The sequence below is a fragment of the Oncorhynchus nerka genome, linkage group LG16 (assembly GCF_034236695.1).
Source record: "Oncorhynchus nerka isolate Pitt River linkage group LG16, Oner_Uvic_2.0, whole genome shotgun sequence".
NCBI classification, from domain to species: Eukaryota; Metazoa; Chordata; class Actinopteri; order Salmoniformes; family Salmonidae; genus Oncorhynchus; species Oncorhynchus nerka.
The window spans coordinates 35,396,616-35,415,542 of NC_088411.1; the positions used below are offsets into that span (position 1 = coordinate 35,396,616).

Sequence of the window (18,927 nt, forward strand, 5' to 3'; positions counted from 1 at the left end):
GCAGTGTCCTAATTGGGGCGTCTGACTATCAGTCAAAAAATATTTACTGCTGGCAGGTGGTGCTTTAACAGAGATCCAGGTGTGTGGAACGAGAAACAGGAAGTTCATCTTTCGGAATCGAAAGAGGGATCAAACATGTCCAATGATGTCAGATATTGTGAGAAGTTCTCCTACGTCTTCCTAAAGTTCGCCCTCATTGTATATTCCACTATCTTCTGGGTGAGTAGTCTATGCTTAATATCCCCCGTGTCGCCAAATACAGGCAGACTCGATGCAAATAACAGAGGGCGTATAAACGGACTCGCGCATTCCGCAAAAAAAACACATTAATATTCGCCCTTGCTGGTGTTTGAAACAACAAAATATTATCCAATTGCCTATTAGGATTGTCAATAACTTAAAAGTTAGTTTGGATCGACAGGTGTCCGATATTGTAGTCTACACACGGTTCATTTTTGGGCTAGTGGTTTGATAGGCATCTGAACGTCGTATCGTAACCACACCCTCTGGAAGTGACATTTTGCACACTGGCTACTGTTGTCGTGATACAGACGATTCAGTTGAAGGAATATCACATAGGTTTCGCTACCATAACAAACAAAAAATGTAGGCCTATAGATGGTCTCATGGAATGGCATTTTCTTGAGCATTTGCTATTTGCCAATACACAATACTATATGCTAAAAAAATGCCATGGGTATTAATTTGCTACAATGTTTGTTTTTGCTGGTGCCTCACTCCTGAGTCTAGTGGAATGCACATTTTACAGTGTGTGCCGTCGAAGGGCATGTGACCGACAGGGCATGTGACCGACAGTATGTATAAGTGCTAATAAATGCCATGTCATGTTTGGATAAATAGAGGATTATGAGAAGAGTTAGTGCATAGGATATCTTTAAAGTCCATCCTATTTTATCTGTCAGTAGAATGAGATTTACTTGTTGGCTTGTGAATAAATTGTTAGTGCACAAAGTGCATTATGCCTGCTATACTCTCAGAAGGTTGCCATTTAAATTCGTTAAACAAGCAATACATGTCTTTCATGGTTATTTTCTTCAACAGTTCAATGGAACCAATGTTTTGTGATCTTGATGGATGTTCTGAATCCAAATTTACTTAAATATTTATTGGTGATCCTTAAATTGATGCTTGGCATAGTAAAGAAAATCATTGCTCAGGGGTTTTCAGTTATTCAAATAGACTGTACAGGGTGAAACAGTCCATGTTTCAGCCTGTACAGTCCATATTTGGTTTCAATAAAGCAAATACAGTTGAAGTTGGAAGTTTACATACACCTTAGCCAAATACATTGATTTAGCCAAATCAGTTTCACAATTCGTGACATTTAATCCTAGTAAAAACTATCTTGGGTCAGTTTGGATCTCCACTTCATTTTAAGAATGTGAAATGTCAGAATAATAGTAGAGAACTATTTCAGCTTTTATTTCTTTCATCACATTCCAAGTGGGTCAGAAGTTTACATACTCAATTAGTATTTAGTAGCATTGCCTTTAAATTGTTTAATTTGAGTCGAACGTTTCAGGTAGCCTACCATAAGCTTCCCACAATAAGTTGGGTGAATTTTGGCCCATTCCTCCTGACAGAGCTGGTGTAACTGAGTCAGGTTTGTAGGCCTCCTTATTTGCACACGCCGTTTTCAGTTCTGTCCACAAATTTTCCAATGGATTGAGGTCAGGACTTTGTGATGGACACTCCAATACCTTGACTTTGCTGTCCTTAAGCCATTTTGCCACAACTTTGGAAGTATGCTTGGGGTCATTGTCCATTTGGAAGACCCATTTGCAACCAAGCTTTAACTGATGTCTTGAGATGTTGCTTCAATATATCCAAACATTTTCCCTCATGATGCCATCTATTTTGTGAAGTGCACCAGTCTCTCCTGCAGTAAAGCAACCCCACAACATGATGCTGCCACCCCCGTGCTTCACGGTTGGGATGTTGTTTGCCAGCTTGCAAGTCTCCCCTTTTTTCCTCCAAATGTAACGATGGTCATTATGGCCAAACAGTTCTATTTTTGTTTCATCAGACCAGAGGACATTTCTCCAAAAAGTATGATCTTTGTCCCCATGTGCAGTTGCAAACTGTAGTCTGGCTTTTTTATGGCGGTTTTGGAGCAGTGGCTTCTTCCTTGCTGAGCGGCCTTTCAGGTTATGTCGATATAGGACTAATTTTTACTGTGGATATAGATACTTTTGTACCCGTTTCCTCCAGCATCTTCACAAGGTCCTTTGCTTTTGTTCTGGGATTGATTTGCACTTTTCACACCAAAGTACCTTAATCTCTAGGAGACAGAACGTGTCTCCTTCCTGAGCGGTATGACAGCTGCGTGGTCCCATGGTGTTTATATTTGCGTACTATTGTTTGTACAGATGAACGTGGTACCTTCAGGCGTTTGGAAATTGCTCCCAAGGATGAAACAGACTTGTGGAGGTCTACAATATTTATTCTGAGGTCTTGACTGATTTCTTTTGATTTTCCCATGATGTCAAGCAAAGAGGCACGGAGTTTGAAGGTAGGCCTTGAAATACATCCACAGGTACACCTCCAATTGACTCAAATGATTTCAATTAGCCGATCAGAAGCTTCTAAAGCCATGACACAATTTTCTGTAATTTTCCAAGCTGTTTAAAGGCACAGTCAACTTAGTGTATGTAAACTTCTGGAATTGTGATACAATTCCCACTGGAATTGTGATACAGTGAATTCTAAGTGAAATAATCTGTCTAAACAATTGTTGGAAAAATGACTTGTCCTAACCGACTTGTCAAAACTACAGTTTGTTAACAAGAAACTTGTGGAGTGGTTAAAAAGACGAGTTTTAATGACTCCAACCTAAGTGTATGTAAACTTCCGACTTCAACTGTAGATTTGAGCCTGAACAGATCAAGGTTTCTACATTGTTAGGGTTAACAATATTTCTACACAGTATTTTGTTGATAATGGCTGTGTGGGCCACTACTGGGCATAATGGATTCAAATGTGGGCATCTTTAGTGCTTTCTCTACCACACATTCTCTCTCTCACACACATATCTATATAAATAATATATTTTATTTATTTATTATTGGCTCGGAACAACCTGCCAAGTCTGGCAACATAACAAACTTTAAAAGTTCAAGTTGGTTGGAAATATCTTTTACATTTACATTTACATTTAAGTCATTTAGCAGACGCTCTTATCCAGAGCTTGTACACACAGTAGATTATCTGTTGAACAATCAAACAGTTATTCAAAGAAGGGACTGCATTCAGTGACAAATTCACCCATTGTTGTGATTTTGGAGAATTAACAGGAAATCCTGCAGGTCATCCATCAGGAATCCTGCACGGAAATCCTATAGTCCAATAATTATTTATAATTTCATGTTTTGTATTGTGAGCTTGTTAATACCAGGAATGGTATTTTGACTGCCCTCGCTGCTCCTTAACGGCAGAGCCATCAGGGAGCAGGCATACACATGTTAGGGGCCTTCAACAGGAGGCTGCTGAGGAGAGTACGGCTCATAATAATGTTCGGAACGGCACAGCATCAAATATATGGAAACCAGGTGTTTTCTGTATTCGATACCATTCCACTGACTCCGCTCCAGCCTTTACCATGAGCCCATCCTCCCCAATGAAGTAGCCACCAACCTCCTGTGAACATAAACAAAAGGCTGCATGGACCTCCCACATTATTTTCTCACTAATCTGTTGGATTTCTCCTAGCAGGCATTTCTGTCAGGGTGTTCCAGTCCGTTGACTCTATGGCAATAGGTATACTCACAAGGCTTCAGTGTGTGCATGGATAGTAGTAGTTCTGCTGATGTAAATTTTTTTATAGAAACATGCTATATTAGTTTTATTTGTATTATTTTTGCTCACTGTTGATACAGTTACTGAGTACTTTGCCATAGGGAAGAATGGGGAAGTAGAGTCAGACCACAAAATCATGCTGATGAATGTGTGCCCCTGGAGATAGTTGAGAATCCACAGTGCCATGCCAACGTGCTAGCCAACGAGCTAGTCAACGTGCTAGGTATTGGATTATGGATTTGTCAGTATTGTTTTAAACAAGTGTGTGTATTTGCTCATATGCATATTATATATTTTTTTACAGTTTGACCTGTGGAAAGAAATCTAGTATTTGCAGCAAAACATATTATTTTACGACTCAGATATCAAAGAGAAGCTAAATGCCTTTTACGGAGGTGTTTCATTTAAGGATTTGACGTGATTATCTGATGCACATGCGAGTCAATAGGTTCTTATATTCCTCAGCAATTAGAATAATTTGTGTTATTTTATGTGCCTTGAGTGTCCTGTTAAATATATCTAGTAGCGATGCTTAATGCACTCACACAGTCACTGAAACTTTCGGACTCTGACGTCAATGCTTACATCTGGGATGCTTTTAGTAGCCTGCCATCATGCCATATAAAGTCACATAAGTCATTGAAAAGCAAGTCGCTATTATCAAGAGGTTCATGAATAGAACCAAGGATGGTATTTTGTTCCACTAAAATCGGTTCTGTTAAGAGGACAGTGAGAGGACAGGGCAGGGTAGATTTCACTTTTTGTCCTGGATGAACACTCATGCGTACCAGCACTGTCTTTGAGTACTGCCTTTTAGATTCCTCTAATTTACAACTTCTACAACTCACAACAACTTGATGTCATGGTCCCTTGTCCCTGCTGATATTCCAGTCTAGACCAGCAGACAGACAAGCTGCCTTACCCTTTGGTGCACAATTCCACATGGTCTGTTTGACATTAGGACAGCATTTTAATGTGTTGTGATCACAGAAACAAATACAAACCCTTACAGAAAATTCCAGTCAGAGTGCAGTATACAAATACTGCATCCAAAATAAAAAATGTTTTACTGCAGTACTTTTTGTTCAGTGTAACTGCAGTTATAGTGCAGTATAGCTGCAGTTCAACTGCTTCACACTGCAGTTATTCTGCAATTACTGCGTCCAAAATACCACAGTCGACTGCAGTTACTGCACTTTTACTGCTGTTTCAAAACTGTAAGGGAAAGGCACTGTGAGTGACAGCCATCGTGTTTTGTATGGATTGTATAGTGACTGTATTATACAGTACTTTACAGGCCTATGGTCTGTTTACTGCCAAACTCTGTTCCTCCCTTGGGTGTTTGCATGTAGATGAGGAGTTTTACCTAGCAACCACATATAGCGCCCTCCATTTGGACTGGTATCAAGGGATCGAAAAGCCTTTCCTGTGTAGGCCTACATTGTGGTATCAATGTCAGTTCAGAACGCAGTGCCGCCTCATAGCTGTTTGGTGTGTCTCTTTCAATTACCGACCACCTGTAGCATCAGAACAGTCACAATCACAACAGCAGAGCTCAGTGTTCTACTTGCAATTAAAACCTCTGGCATTATGTGCACAGCCAGTTTCTTTGAATTACTAACAAAGCCAGAAATGCTGCATTGATGTTTGAAGAGAAAATCTAATTGGCCCTGAAGTGGGGAAAGCTGTCCAATCAGCTGCCTGTGGCCCACCTGCCACCTGGGGAAACAGACATTCATAGACCCAGAGACACTGATGAGTTGTCACAGGTATAAGATGTAATGAACACTGGAGAACGTCCCCTTTGTAACACTACATCAGGATTACATACTGGTTCATTAGTGCTGCAGGAGTTACTATTCCCAATGGAAAACGAATACTATCGCTAGCTACCTCGCAGTTGCTTTCCAACCAACAGTGAAGCTGGAAGAAAATGTGATCTTTCACTTACTGTTAAACCAATGTGTTTCTGTGGTTGCATTAACGTGCTGTGAATAAGTGATTTTAAATAGATTGTTTCCTATTAACTTTCATTACTTTTAAAGAGTGAGCCCTTCTCCTTGCTGGAATTATTTTGACACTGTCAGTAAAAGATCAGATGTATTGCTTTTCTGCTAATGCTTAGCAAACTTATCAGCTAATTGAAATGGCAATGGACAGCCAATAAACTTAGTTAGTTATATTCTCGCCACGTAGCTAACTACTGGAACTACACACTTTTTTTTATTTCTGCTAAAATAAAATAAAATATGGGTAAAGTAGGCCAGAATCTCCAATGCGACATCTGTAGCCATGAAATGTTTTGAAAGGCTGGTCATGGCCCACATAAACACCACCATCCCAGACACCCTGGATCCACTCCAATTTGCATACCGCCCCAACAGGTGCACAGATAATGCAATCTCTATTGCACTCCACACAGCCCTTTCCCACCTGGACAAAAGGAACACCTACATGAAAATGCTGTTTATTGACTACAGCTCAGCATTAAACACCATAGTGCCCTCCAAGCTCAACACTAAGCTAAGGACCCTGAGACTAAACACTTCCCTCTGCAACTATGTGGTTCCAGGACAACAACCTCTCCCTCATTGTCAGCAAGACAAAGTAGCCGAGCACACCCCCATTCACATCACAGAGGCTGTAGTGGAGCGGGTCGAGAGCTTCAAGTCCCCCGGTGTCCACTTCACTAAGGACCTATCATTGTCCAAACCCATCAACACAGTCTTGGAAGAGGGCACAACAATGCCACTTCCCCTTCAGCAGGCTGAAAAGATTTGGCATGGACCTTCATGTCCTCAAAGTTCTACAGCTGCACCATCGAGAGCTTCTTGACTGGCTGCATCACCACTTGGTAGTGTTGTCACAATACCAGATTTTTTTACTTCGATACCAGATTTAGTATCACAATTCTCGATACTGAGACGATACAATGGCAAAAAAAAGGAAGTGTATTAGCTAAATTGACAGAATATATATTTTTTTACATTGAATGTGTTGATAATTAGTAGAACATACATACATACATACATACATACATACAGTGGGGAGAACAAGTATTTGATACACTGCCGATTTTGCAGGTTTTCCCACTTACAAAGCATGTAGAGGTCTGTAATTTTTATCATATGTACACTTCAACTGTGATAGACGAATCTAAAACAAAAATCCAGGAAATCACATTGTATGATTAAGTAATTCATTAGCATTTTATTGCGTGACATAAGTATTTGATCACCTACCAACCAGGAAGAATTCTGGCTCTCACAGACCTGTTAGTTTTTCTTTAAGAATCCCCCCTGTTTTCCACTCATTACCTGTATTAACTGCACCTGTTTGAACTCGTTACCTGTATAAAAGACACCTGTCCACACACTCAATCAAACAGACTCCAACCTCTCCACAATGGCCAAGACCAGAGAGCTGTGTAAGGACATCAGGGTTAAATTGTAGACCTGCACAAGGCTGAGATGGGCTACAGGACAATAGGCAAGCAGCTTGGTGAGAAGGCAACAACTGTTGGCGCAATTATTAGAAAATGGAAGAAGTTCAAGATGACTGTCAATCACCCTCGGTCTGGGGCTAGATCTCACCTCGTGGGGCATCAATGATCATGAGGAAGGTGAGAGATCAGCCCAGAACTACACGGCAGGACTTGGTCAATGACCTGAAGAGAGCTGGGACCACAGTCTCAAAGAAAACCATTAGTAACACACTACGCCGTCATGGATTAAAATCCTGCAGTGCCCGCAAGGTCCCCCTGCTCAAGCCAGCGCATGTCCAGGCCCGTCTGAAGTTTGCCAATGACCATCTGGATGATCCAGAGGAGGAATGGGAGAAGGTCATGTGGTCTGATGAGACAAAAATAGAGCTTTTTGCTCTACATTCCACTCGCTGTGTTTGGAGGAAGAAGAAGGATGAGTACAACCCCAAGAACACCATCCCAACCGTGAAGCATGGAGGTGGAAACATCATTCTTTGGGGATGCTTTTCTGCAAAGGGGACAGGAAGCACCATATTGAGGGGAGGATGGATGGGGCCATGTATCGCGAGATCTTGGCCAACAACCTCCGTCCCTCAGTAAGAGCATTGAAGATGTGCTGTGGCTGGGTCTTCCAGCATGACAACGACCCGAAGCACACAGCCAGGGCAACTAAGGAGTGGCTCCGTAAGAAGCATCTCAAGGTCCTGGAGTGGCCTAGCCAGTCTCCAGACCTGAACCCAATAGAACATCTTTGGAGGGAGCTGAAAGTCCGTATTGCCCAGCGACAGCCCCGAAACCGGAAGGATCTGGAGAAGGTCAGTATGGAGGAGTGGGCCAATTCCCTGCTGCAGTGTGTGCAAACCTGGTCAAGAACTACAGGAAACGTATGATCTCTGTAATTGCAAACAGGTTTCTGTACCAAATATTAAGTTCTGCTTTTCTGATGTATCAAGTACTTTTGTCATGCAATAAAATGCAAATTAATTACTTAAAAATTATACAATGTGGTTTTCTGGATTTTTGTTTTAGATTCCGTCTCTCACAGTTGAAGTGTACCTATGATAAAAATTACAGACCTCCACATGCTTTGTAAGTAGGAAACACTGCTGATTTTTGCAGGTTATCAAATACTTGTTCTCCCCACTGTATATATTGTGACGCCTTTGTGCCATTTTTTTAATCTCATTAAACAAAACGTGTAAAATAGTTAAATAAATACATTTACCCATGTCCAGCGAACCATAGCGGAGTTAGTGCCTACGAAACGTATACTACGATTCCCAGAGTGCATTTCACTTCCCAGGGTGCAATGCTCTGCCCAGGGCTTCTGGCTGCTACAGGCTACTGCTAGCAAGCACAGACAAAAGTAGTTTAAATATGTTGCTGTCAAGTTATGATGGCATTTCATGTTACTTTTCATGTTATTTCATATTACTTTTGGGTTGTGTTATTATATTATAATACTCACATGAATGTCATGCTGAATATATTCATGTCATTGTCATTCAAAAATAATTCAAATTGGCATCCAGAGTGGCGCTGCGGTCTAAACTTAATAAAAAAATCTGTTTTTTATTAAGTTGAATATGTGCTCTTTATGACAGAATGTTTAAAATTAGGTGAAATAATACTAAGTTACACTATTCAAAAAGGGCATGGAACATGGATACCGGTGGGGTGGATCAACCCATTTTATAAGTAACCTTTCAGTACAGGTAACCACTCTTGTCCCCTATACTAAAATTATCTGATTTCCATGTTTCTATTTCCGGTAGCTGGTTGGGGGGTTCGTCCTAGCCATCGGTATCTATGCGGAGGTGGAGCGACAGCGTTACAAAACCCTGCAGGGGGTGTTCCTGGCCCCCGCCATCATCCTCATCGTCCTAGGGGTGGTGATGTTCATTGTCTCCTTCATCGGTGTGTTAGCCTCCCTCAGGGACAACCTGCTGCTCCTCAAAGTGGTGAGTAGTAGACTCACACAATTGCATGCAGGACTGGGATATAAAGCTTGAGGTTTATCAGGTTCACTACACATCAGATCTGGTTCAAATACATACTTCAAAGTATTCACACCCCCTTGACTTTTTACACATTTGGTTTGTTACAGCCTGAATTTAAAATGTGTTAATACCCCATCATGTCAAAGTGGAATTATGTTTTTAAATGTATTCAACCCCTTTGCTATGGCAAGCCTAAATAAGTCAAAATGTGCTTATTAAGTCACATAATAAATTATATGAACTCACTAGGTGTGCAATAATGGTGTTTAACATGATTTTTCAATGACTACCTCATCTCTGTACCCCACACATACAATTTTCTGTAAGGTCCCTCAGTTGAGCAGTGAATTGCAAGCAGATTCAATAACCAAGACCAGTAAGGTTTTCCAATGCCTCACAAAGAATGGTACCTATTGGTAGATGGGTAAAAAAAAGCAGACATTGAATATCTCTTTGAGCATGGTGAAGTTATTAATTACACTTTGGATTGTATATCAATACACCCAGTCACTACAAAGATAAAGGTGTCCTTCTAACTCAGTTGCTGAAGAGTAAGGAAACCTTTTAGGGATTTCACCATGAGGCCAATGGTGACTTTAAACAGTTACAGGGTTTAATGGCTGTGATAAGACAACTGAGGATGGATGAACAACATTGTAGTTACTCCACAATACTAACCTAAATTACAGAGTGAAAGGAAGGAAGCCTGTACAGAATAAAAATATTCCAAAACATGCATCCTGTTTGCAATAAGGCACTAAGTAAAACTGTAAAAATGGTGGCAAAGAAATGAACTTTGATCTGAATACAACGCATTATGTTTTGGGGCAAATACAACACATCACTGAGTACCACCCTTCATATTTTCAAGCATGGTGGTGGCTGCATCATGTTATGGGTATGCTTGTCATCGGCTAGGGAGATTTTTGTTGTTGTTGATAAAAATAAATGTAATAGAGCTAAGCACAGGCAAAACCTGGTTGTCTGCTTTCCAACAGACACTGGGACACATTCACTTTAAAGCAGGATAATAACCTAAAACACAAGGCCAAATATACACTATAGTATCTTATCAAGACGACCTTTATTCTTTTTTTTTTTTTTTAAATATATATATTTTGTTTTTCTCCCCAATTTCATGGTATCCAATTGTTTAGTAGCTACTATCTTGTCTCATCGCTACAACTCCCGTACGGGCTCGGGAGAGACGAATGTTGAAAGTCATGCGTCCTCCGATACACAACCCAACCTAGCCGCACTGCTTCTTAACACAGCACGCGTCCAACCCGGAAGCCAGCCGCACCAATGTGTCGGAGGAAACACCGTGCACCTGGCAACCTTGGTTAGCGCGCACTGCTCCCGGCCCGCCACAGGAGTTGCTGGTGCGTGATGAGACAAGGACATCCCTACCGACCAAGCCCTCCCTAACCCGGACGACGCTAGGCCAATTGTGCGTCACCCCACGGACCTCCCGGTCGCGGCCGGTTACGACAGAGCCTGGGCGCGAACCCAGAGTCTCTGATGGCACAGCTGGTGCTGTGTCAGATCAAAAGGACTCTAACCGAATGTCCATTAAACCATTTAAACTTGACTGTTCTGTGGATTAACCTTTTTAAATGTGTTTTTTTTTTAGTTTCTCTACACCTTGACAGTCTGTCTTATTCTGGAGCTCCTCGGTGGCATCCTGGCTCTGGTTTTCAGGCATCAGGTACTGTAAATCCCAATTATTTCACGTTATTGAGAGAATCTATGATTACGAGTTTACTCTCTAAACTCAGCAAAAAAAGAAATGTCCTCTCACTGTCAACTGCATTTATTTTCAGCCAACTTAAACATGTGTAAAAATTTGTATGAACATAACAAGATTCAACAACTGTGACATAAACTGAAGAAGTTCCACAGACATGTGACTAACAGAAATTGATAAATGTGTCCCTGAACAAAGGGGGGATCAAAATCAAAAGTAAAAGTCAGTATCTGTTGTGGCCACCAGCTATATTAAGTACTGCAGTGCATCTCCTCCTCATGGACTGCACCAGATTTGCCAGTTCTTGCTGTGCGATGTTACCCCACTCTTCCACCAAGGCACTTGCAAGTTCCCTGACATTTCTGGGTGGAATGGCCCAAGCCCTCACCCTCTGATCCAACAGGTCCCAGACGTGCTCAATGGGATTGAGATCCTGACTTTTCGCTGGCCATGGCAGAACACTGACATTCTTGTCTTGCAGGGAATCATGCACAGAACAAGCAGTATGGCTGGTGGCATTGTCATGCTGGAGGGTCATGTCAGGATGAGCCTGCAGGAAGGGTACCACACGAGGGAGGAGGATGTCTTCCCTGTAACGCATAGCGTTGAGATTGCCTGCAATGACAACAAGCTCAGTCCGATGATGCTGTGACACATCGCCACAGACCATGACGAACCCTCCACCTCCAAATCGATCCCACTCCAGAGTACAAGTACATTCCTTCGACGATAAACGTGAATCCGACCATCACCCCTGGTGAGACAAAACCGCGACTCTCAGTGAAGAGCACTTTTTGCCAGTCCTGTCTGGTCCAGCGACGGTGGGTTTGTGCCCATAGACGACGTTGTTGCCGGTGATGTCTGGTGAGGACCTGCCTTACAACAGACCTGCAAGCCTTCAGTCCAGCTTCTCTCAGCCTATTGCAGACAGTCTGAGCACTGATGGAGGGATTGTGCACTCCTGGTGTAACTCGGGCAGTTGTTGTTGCCATCCTGTACCTGTCCCGCAGATGTGATGTTCGGATGTACCGATCCTGTGCAGGTGTTGTGACGCGTGGTCTGCCACTGCGAGGACAATCAGCTGTCCGTCCTGTCTCCCTGTAGTGCTGTCTTAGGCGTCTCACAGTACGGACACTGCAGTTTATTGCCCTGGCCACATCTGCAGTCCTCATGCCTCCTTGCAGCATGCCTAAGGCACGTTCACGCAGATGAGCAGGGACCCTGGGCATCTTTCTTTTGGTGTTTTTCAGAGTCATTAGAAAGGCTTCTTTAGTGTCCTAGGTTTTCATAACTGTGACCTAAGTTGCCTACCGTCTGTAAGCTGTTAGTGTCTTTATGACCGTTCAACAGGTTCATGTTCATGAATTGTTTATGGTTCATTGAACAGGCATGGGGAAACAGTGTTTCAACCATTTTACAATGAAGATCTGTGACGCTATTTGAATTTTTACAAATTATCTTTGAAAAACAGGGTCCTAAAAAAGGGACGTTTTCTTTTTTTGCTGAGTTTATATACATGCTGTCTCTTATTGGAAACATTTACCTGGGCTTGTGCAAAGTTCTGATTTGAAAGGGGCAATCACCAGCTGCTACATCCATTTTTGGACATATACATTAATGATATGTACACATTTCTTCTTGAAGAATATAACTTATAAATGCCTCATGAGAGCCCAAAATATAAGCTTGTTTTACTCCAGTGTTTGTAAACAAAGTGAATGTAAACAAACACTATATAGCCTCAAGATGGTGAAAACTATAATGTTCATATCATGGATCCTTGCATAGCTCTGTCTATGACTTTGAGTGTTATTACATTTTTTCAGCCCCATCCTTCAGCTTTTTACCGAAACGGTGGCTGGGAGACGCTTTGTTATTGTTTCTACTGCTGATTGCCGCTTTACATTGGAGAGCCAACAAGTTTATGAAACGTGTATATTACAATATGTCAACATAGTGGGACAAAAACAGTCGTTGATATCAGGCATGGATACTGACCGCAAATTTGATAGCAGATTGCCACTTGTGGTTTCCATGTAGGCATTTTCAAATGTATTGTCTATGATATTCCAATTACCATTGCGTTTTGAAATTCTGGCCTTTACATTGTTAAGCCACAAACTTCTGAGAATGTGAGACCTGTAATTTGATATGCTGATATCAATAATACAAAATCAACGAGTTCATATGTTTTTCTTGTATTATGACCCTTTCCTGATGTGTCAATGACAAGAACAAGATCAGTGTGATAAGGACACTTCCATTTGATCTGTATTGAAGATTAGATGTAGAAAACCTAGCAGTCTTTTTGGGAGAAGATGAAAAAGAAGGGAGAAAGTTCTAGAACAAATAGAAAAAAATAATAGCACAGCATTTCACTATTTCATAAATATTTAAGGTAAACGTTTATAACAGCAATGACTAGTCTAATCTGTAGAGAGAATTGCCATTTTCAAATCTCAACAGTAACTAATCCTCCAATGGTCAAATGCATAAGTCAGGATAATTTTCAATCAAATTCATGACTGAATTTAGGTCATTTTTATTGAGAGGAGGAATAAAGGAAGAGTGTCTGTCAGTAAAGAGTTCCCCATTTTCTTTTGAATTATTCAATTGTTATAATGCTGCCTACACACTAATATCTCAATCCTACAGTCTTCATACATTCCACCCTCTTTTACTTTTCCACCATAGACAGTGGATCTCTTAAACAAAAACATTCGCAAAGGAATGGTGAATTACTACGATGATCTGGATTTCAAAAACATCATGGACTTTGTTCAGAGAAAGGTAAGATTTCTGTTTGAAAAATAAGTGGATTTTCTTTTAAACTGTTTGCCAACTTTTCCCTCCATTTCTGTTGATCAAATGTAATTTGGGATTATTCACTTTGTGACATGATGGTTGGCCAACTCAAGGACGAAGAGCAGTTTGTAATTAGAAGATTCCTACTGGGTTGGAGGGCGATGGATGCTGTCCATGCAGCGTTTGGAGTTCTCATTCTAACACCTAACCTTGACCAGATGTGTTGAACTCTTTTTCACCAGCGACCCTGCTTTGAGTTGTTACACAGGAGGACTACTGATGATCGAAAAGTCACCTATGTTTAAATCAAACACAAGCAATGGGATTTATTTTGAGCATTATACTCCAAATATTTTATTCCATGAGCAACACCAAGCCGTTTTGTAGGATGTAAAACGTTGAAGGAAATAACTACTTATTTCTGTGAATGTTGGAGGACAGGTCTGTCTCCCATAATAGAATATTAATGTGTCATTCTGTCTCAATTCTCTCCAACTGTGACGTGTTTGACATATCCTGAACCACGTCAAACACAGGAGCTTTGACAATCCCCACTGAGGAAGGTAGTGGTGTTAGTTTGGACTTGTTGATGGGAGGTAAATCAATACAACTGCATTGAGTGAATGCTGCTGTCCCCTTTTTATAGCCTTGAAAACCCTTCCAGGTCAATAGAAAGGAAAACTGTTTCTAAACTGACTATTGAATAAGCGTTTGTAGTAGCTCCCCCCAGGTACTTTGACAGGGTTTTCACAGATCATTTTTTTTCTTAAGTGCAGGTTTATGGTGAGATGTTGAACTGCTTCAGATTAGACAGTGTTTGAGTCTACATTGGACTTATTTTTAGTGCGAGGGAGTAAGTGTAGTTCAATTTGCTTTTAACTCGGAGGCGTTTCGCCAGCCAAGTTGGAGACGGCCTCTGGAAGTGGTCACTCGGATGGAAGCAGGTTCTATGGGGGAAATGATTGTATTGTGTACCGTAGGACGTCTTTCATGATGGGTTTAGTGGCGTCCGAGGCACAGCTTTTTAGGGAGCCGTGACTTTCTGCCACTGGATTGAGACATCTGCAAATGTATTTGCATAAAAAATGTTCACTTCACAGGACTGTGAAAAGGTACACTATTAAAATGAGTTTGCAACCACACGCAAAACATTTGTGAATGTTCAATGACAGTCGTTACGCTTTTAAGCAAAGGTCTCTGCTATTCCAAGTCGTTGCTTATGTATCTAATGGCTGTAATTATAGCAGGGTATTTTAATAGCACTCAAATGGATGCATGTATCTCAAGCCTCTTTGCCAGAACCCTAGATGGCTGAATTAGATTTCTAGCTCGCGGTGTGATATTTCGCTTCAAGGTTTTGCGTGTGTCCAAAACAAACATTTAACTTTTAGCACAGGCCGGTTTTTGTTTCTTGATCTCTAGAGTAGGCCTAGTATTGTTTTAGCTTGGGTTAGTTCCTACACTCTGATGTTAGTCTGTACTGCCTACATGGTCTCTGTGGTGAACCATGGAGTTGGTGCATAGCGCTTGTAGAATCTGCTGGAGAATAGGTTACTTGCTAATCTCCCTAAGCACCAACAAGCTCTCTCTACCTCATGTGCTTGTAACTCAATCATGTCAGAGCCACTCCACCTCATTAGTTCTCCATCATTACAACCATGTTTTTCTTTTGGGGGGGGGGGGGGGTTTCTTCAGGAATAAATATGTTCATAGGTAAAGATGCCCTGATTTCTAAATGATTCTCTTACAATCTCGATTTAAAAAGCCACTCTACTAAGAGTGTCTAGTTTACTGGAACTAGCTAAATGCTGAGGTAATTACCCTAGCTGCATTTGAGATGCAGAGAGACATTCAAATGAGTTGGGGGACTGGCATAGGAATCCTGCTGCTCGTAAAAAATATTAAAAAAGCGGACTAATATTTATTCATACATTCCCCCATGAGAGCAGTTGGCTCAATGAATGAATGCAGAATAGTGAATATCCGTATTATTCAAGAAAAATATGGAATTTACCTCTGGACATTCTCAATAAGTGTTCATTTTGATCCCTTCACTAAAACTTTACAGGGTTCTAAATGACCAAATGATGTTTCACACCAATCATGCTATAGCTTCTGGCATAGTACACTGAAAACTCAGAGAATCCTATCCAGCTAATTGAAATAGGTACTAGCAAATTGCTCTACGTGTTTTAAGAGCCTTTTTAAGGTATGAGATTTGAAGACAAAACAGACCCACAGTGTGTATCTCAGCTCTTGTAAGTTATAGTAATTGCAAAAGCTCAACGTGTAACCAACCCATGCTGCACCAGAGCAGAAAAGTTAGAAATTGTACTTGAAGTTCAAACTAACAATGATTTAAAGCCCTTTTATAAGGCTATAGTTCTATGCTTCAAAAATAATGTATAAGCAAATGGCATGCTAGAGTGTGGTAAAGCTGAGCGTTATGCCACTTGTTGTGCAAGATGTAAGGACCTGTTAAAAACATATTGGATATGTGTATCTGTGTAGGCATAAAATTAGTTTTTGACCGCTTAATTAAGGCTTTAAAGTTGTGCGTTTTTAAAGCGGGATCAAGGTATAGGCCAGTGGCGTAGCGCAGTTTGGAAGCGGTTACAGTTGAGTCTTTCTGGGTAAGTCTCTAAAAGCTTTGCACACCTGGATATTACAATATTTTGCACTTTTTTTGTTTTTTTTAATTCTTCAAGCTTTGTCAAATAGTTTGTTGATCATTGCTAGACAACCATTTTCAGGTCTTGCCATAGATTTTCAAGCAGATTTAAGTCAAAACTGTAACTCGGCCACTCCGGAACATTCACTATCTTGGTAAGCAACTCCAGTGTAGATTTGGCCTTGTGTTTAAGGTTATGGTTCTGCTGAAAGGTGAATTAATCTCCTAGTGTCTGGTGGAAAGCAAGCTGAACCAGGTTTTCCTCTAGGATTTTGCCTGTGCTTCATTCTGTTTGTTTTTTATCCTGGAAACCCCCCCCCCAGTCCTTAATCAGTACAAGCATACCCATAGCATGATGTAGCCACCCCTATGCTTGAATATATGGAGAGTGGTGCTCAGTCATGTATTGTAATTCCCCCAAACATAACACAAAGGTTTTTTGCAGTATTACTTTAGTGTGTTGTTGCAAACAGGATGTTTTGGAATATTGCTATAGGCCTACCATTCTATAACTGTTTTGATAGTTGTATTAACAATGTTTGTTTCTGTCTGTTGTTCTGTCTTTACAGTTCAAATGTTGTGGAGGGCAGGAGTACAAAGACTGGGAAGTGAACATGTACCATAACTGTACAGCTCCTGGACCGCTGGCTTGTGGAGTGCCTTACACCTGCTGCCTCGAAAACAAGGTCTCTGCTGCTCTTCCATCGAGAGCTCATAATGCAAATTACAATATAATAGATCGTTATTTAAATCCATTTTAATGCAAATTTGGAGGAAAAAAAATATAATAAATCTGTCACAGTACCCAACCAAACACACATGACAGGCTGGGAGCAACATAGGGTCAACTCAGCAGAGCAGTGACCGTGGAGCAGTTTTGGGGGGTTGAGTTTCTTGCTTAAGGACAAAACGGCAGTAGGTAGCATAGGGGATAATGATGCCAGCAACCCTCCGACTGCAGTTCACTCTGGCCTGCTTTTATCCATCAGCCCTGTGTTTCAAACTAATAACCTTCCAGTTACTGGCCCGCCTCTCGAACCTCGAGGCTACTGTTTTCTCCAAGTGACATAAAATTTCACAAGTTCACATTTTCTTCTGACAAGTGTCTGGTGGAAAGAAAACTGAATCAGGTTTTGGTTATTTACACTCATAACTGAACTGTTTAGCCTTGTATTGTTTCAGCAGAGAATGTTTTATTGTCACATACACCGGTGCAGTGAAATGTGTTTTACGGGGTCAGCCATAGTCATATGGCACCTCTGGAGCAGATTAGGGTTAAGTGCTCAAGGGGCATATCCACATATTTTTCACCTTGTCAGCTCGGGTATTCGAATCAGCAACCTTTTGGTTACTGGCCTAACGCTCCAACCGCTCAGCTACCTGCCGCCTTATTGGAGACCACATCCATAGCAGCACTGTATGTCCCCTAATACATTTGCATACTTGTCGAAACCTATTCATCAGTAGCTTAGATTTGATCTCTGTATCTCTAGATGCCTCCTATGACATTTGTTCCCCTCTGTGTTGTTCTGAGCCCTACATTCAACAGTAGGGTCGTTCTTGAATTGCGGTGGCATTTTGGCATTTGCATTCTTTTCATTGTAATTTATTTGGGTACCTCTTCCCATTCTAAATCGACTATGACTGCTTAACGACTTTTAAATCATTGTTATCATGATGATAACGTTGTGTCACCAGTAGGAGTAGTAACACCAATAACAAATAGGTCATTGAGGATTTTCTTAAATGGAGGCCACAGATGCTCAAATCTAAGGTCAGTAACCATTTCAAAATCATTTACTAAAGTGATATGATTTAATCATTTTGCTCACAATATAATTTCTCTTCATTTAAATTGAATAACACCAAAAACACTTTAGGCACACCAAATTATCAATGGAATCCTCAAATGGATGACCTACTAGAAGGTTGGGATTAACTCATGCATTTCTTTAGTATAGACCCCTCGTCTGATAAGTTTGCCACCGGAGGGAATGCTCAAGGTCCTTGTATACCTTTGTAATAAGTGATTTTTCAAGGCAGTATTTTATTTAACATTTTACTTAACTAGGCAAGTCAGTTAAGAACACATTCTTATTTTCAATGACTGCCTACACCAGCCAAACCCTAACCCGGACAACGCTGGGCCAATTGTGCGCCGCCCTATAGGACTCCCAATCACGGCCGGTTGTGATACACCCAGGAATTGTACCAGGGTCTGTAGTGATGCCTCTAGCAATGAGATGCAGTGCCATAGACCGCTGTGCCACTCGGGAGCCCCTGGTAACACCAATGACAACTTGGACATATATTTGTTTTAAAGTATTTTAATAGCTTTATTTGCTTTTATTGAGCTATACAATATATTGTTTATTTTCTAGCATTTAAAATAAATATCTCTAAA

At 41.0% G+C, this 18,927-nt stretch overlaps 1 protein-coding gene across 1 annotated transcript in view; it reads left to right on the top strand.

The window, feature by feature from the left end:
• LOC115144433 (tetraspanin-15-like) overlaps window positions 1-18,927 on the top strand; it is a 37,899-nt gene continuing 18,972 nt past the window's right edge. The window contains exons 1-5 of the mRNA XM_029685479.2: window positions 1-219; window positions 9,076-9,261; window positions 10,934-11,008; window positions 13,742-13,837; window positions 17,093-17,209. Coding sequence (XP_029541339.1) covers window positions 136-219; window positions 9,076-9,261; window positions 10,934-11,008; window positions 13,742-13,837; window positions 17,093-17,209 — 558 coding nt within the window. The 5' untranslated portion in view covers window positions 1-135. The remainder of the gene's footprint in view (window positions 220-9,075; window positions 9,262-10,933; window positions 11,009-13,741; window positions 13,838-17,092; window positions 17,210-18,927) is intronic.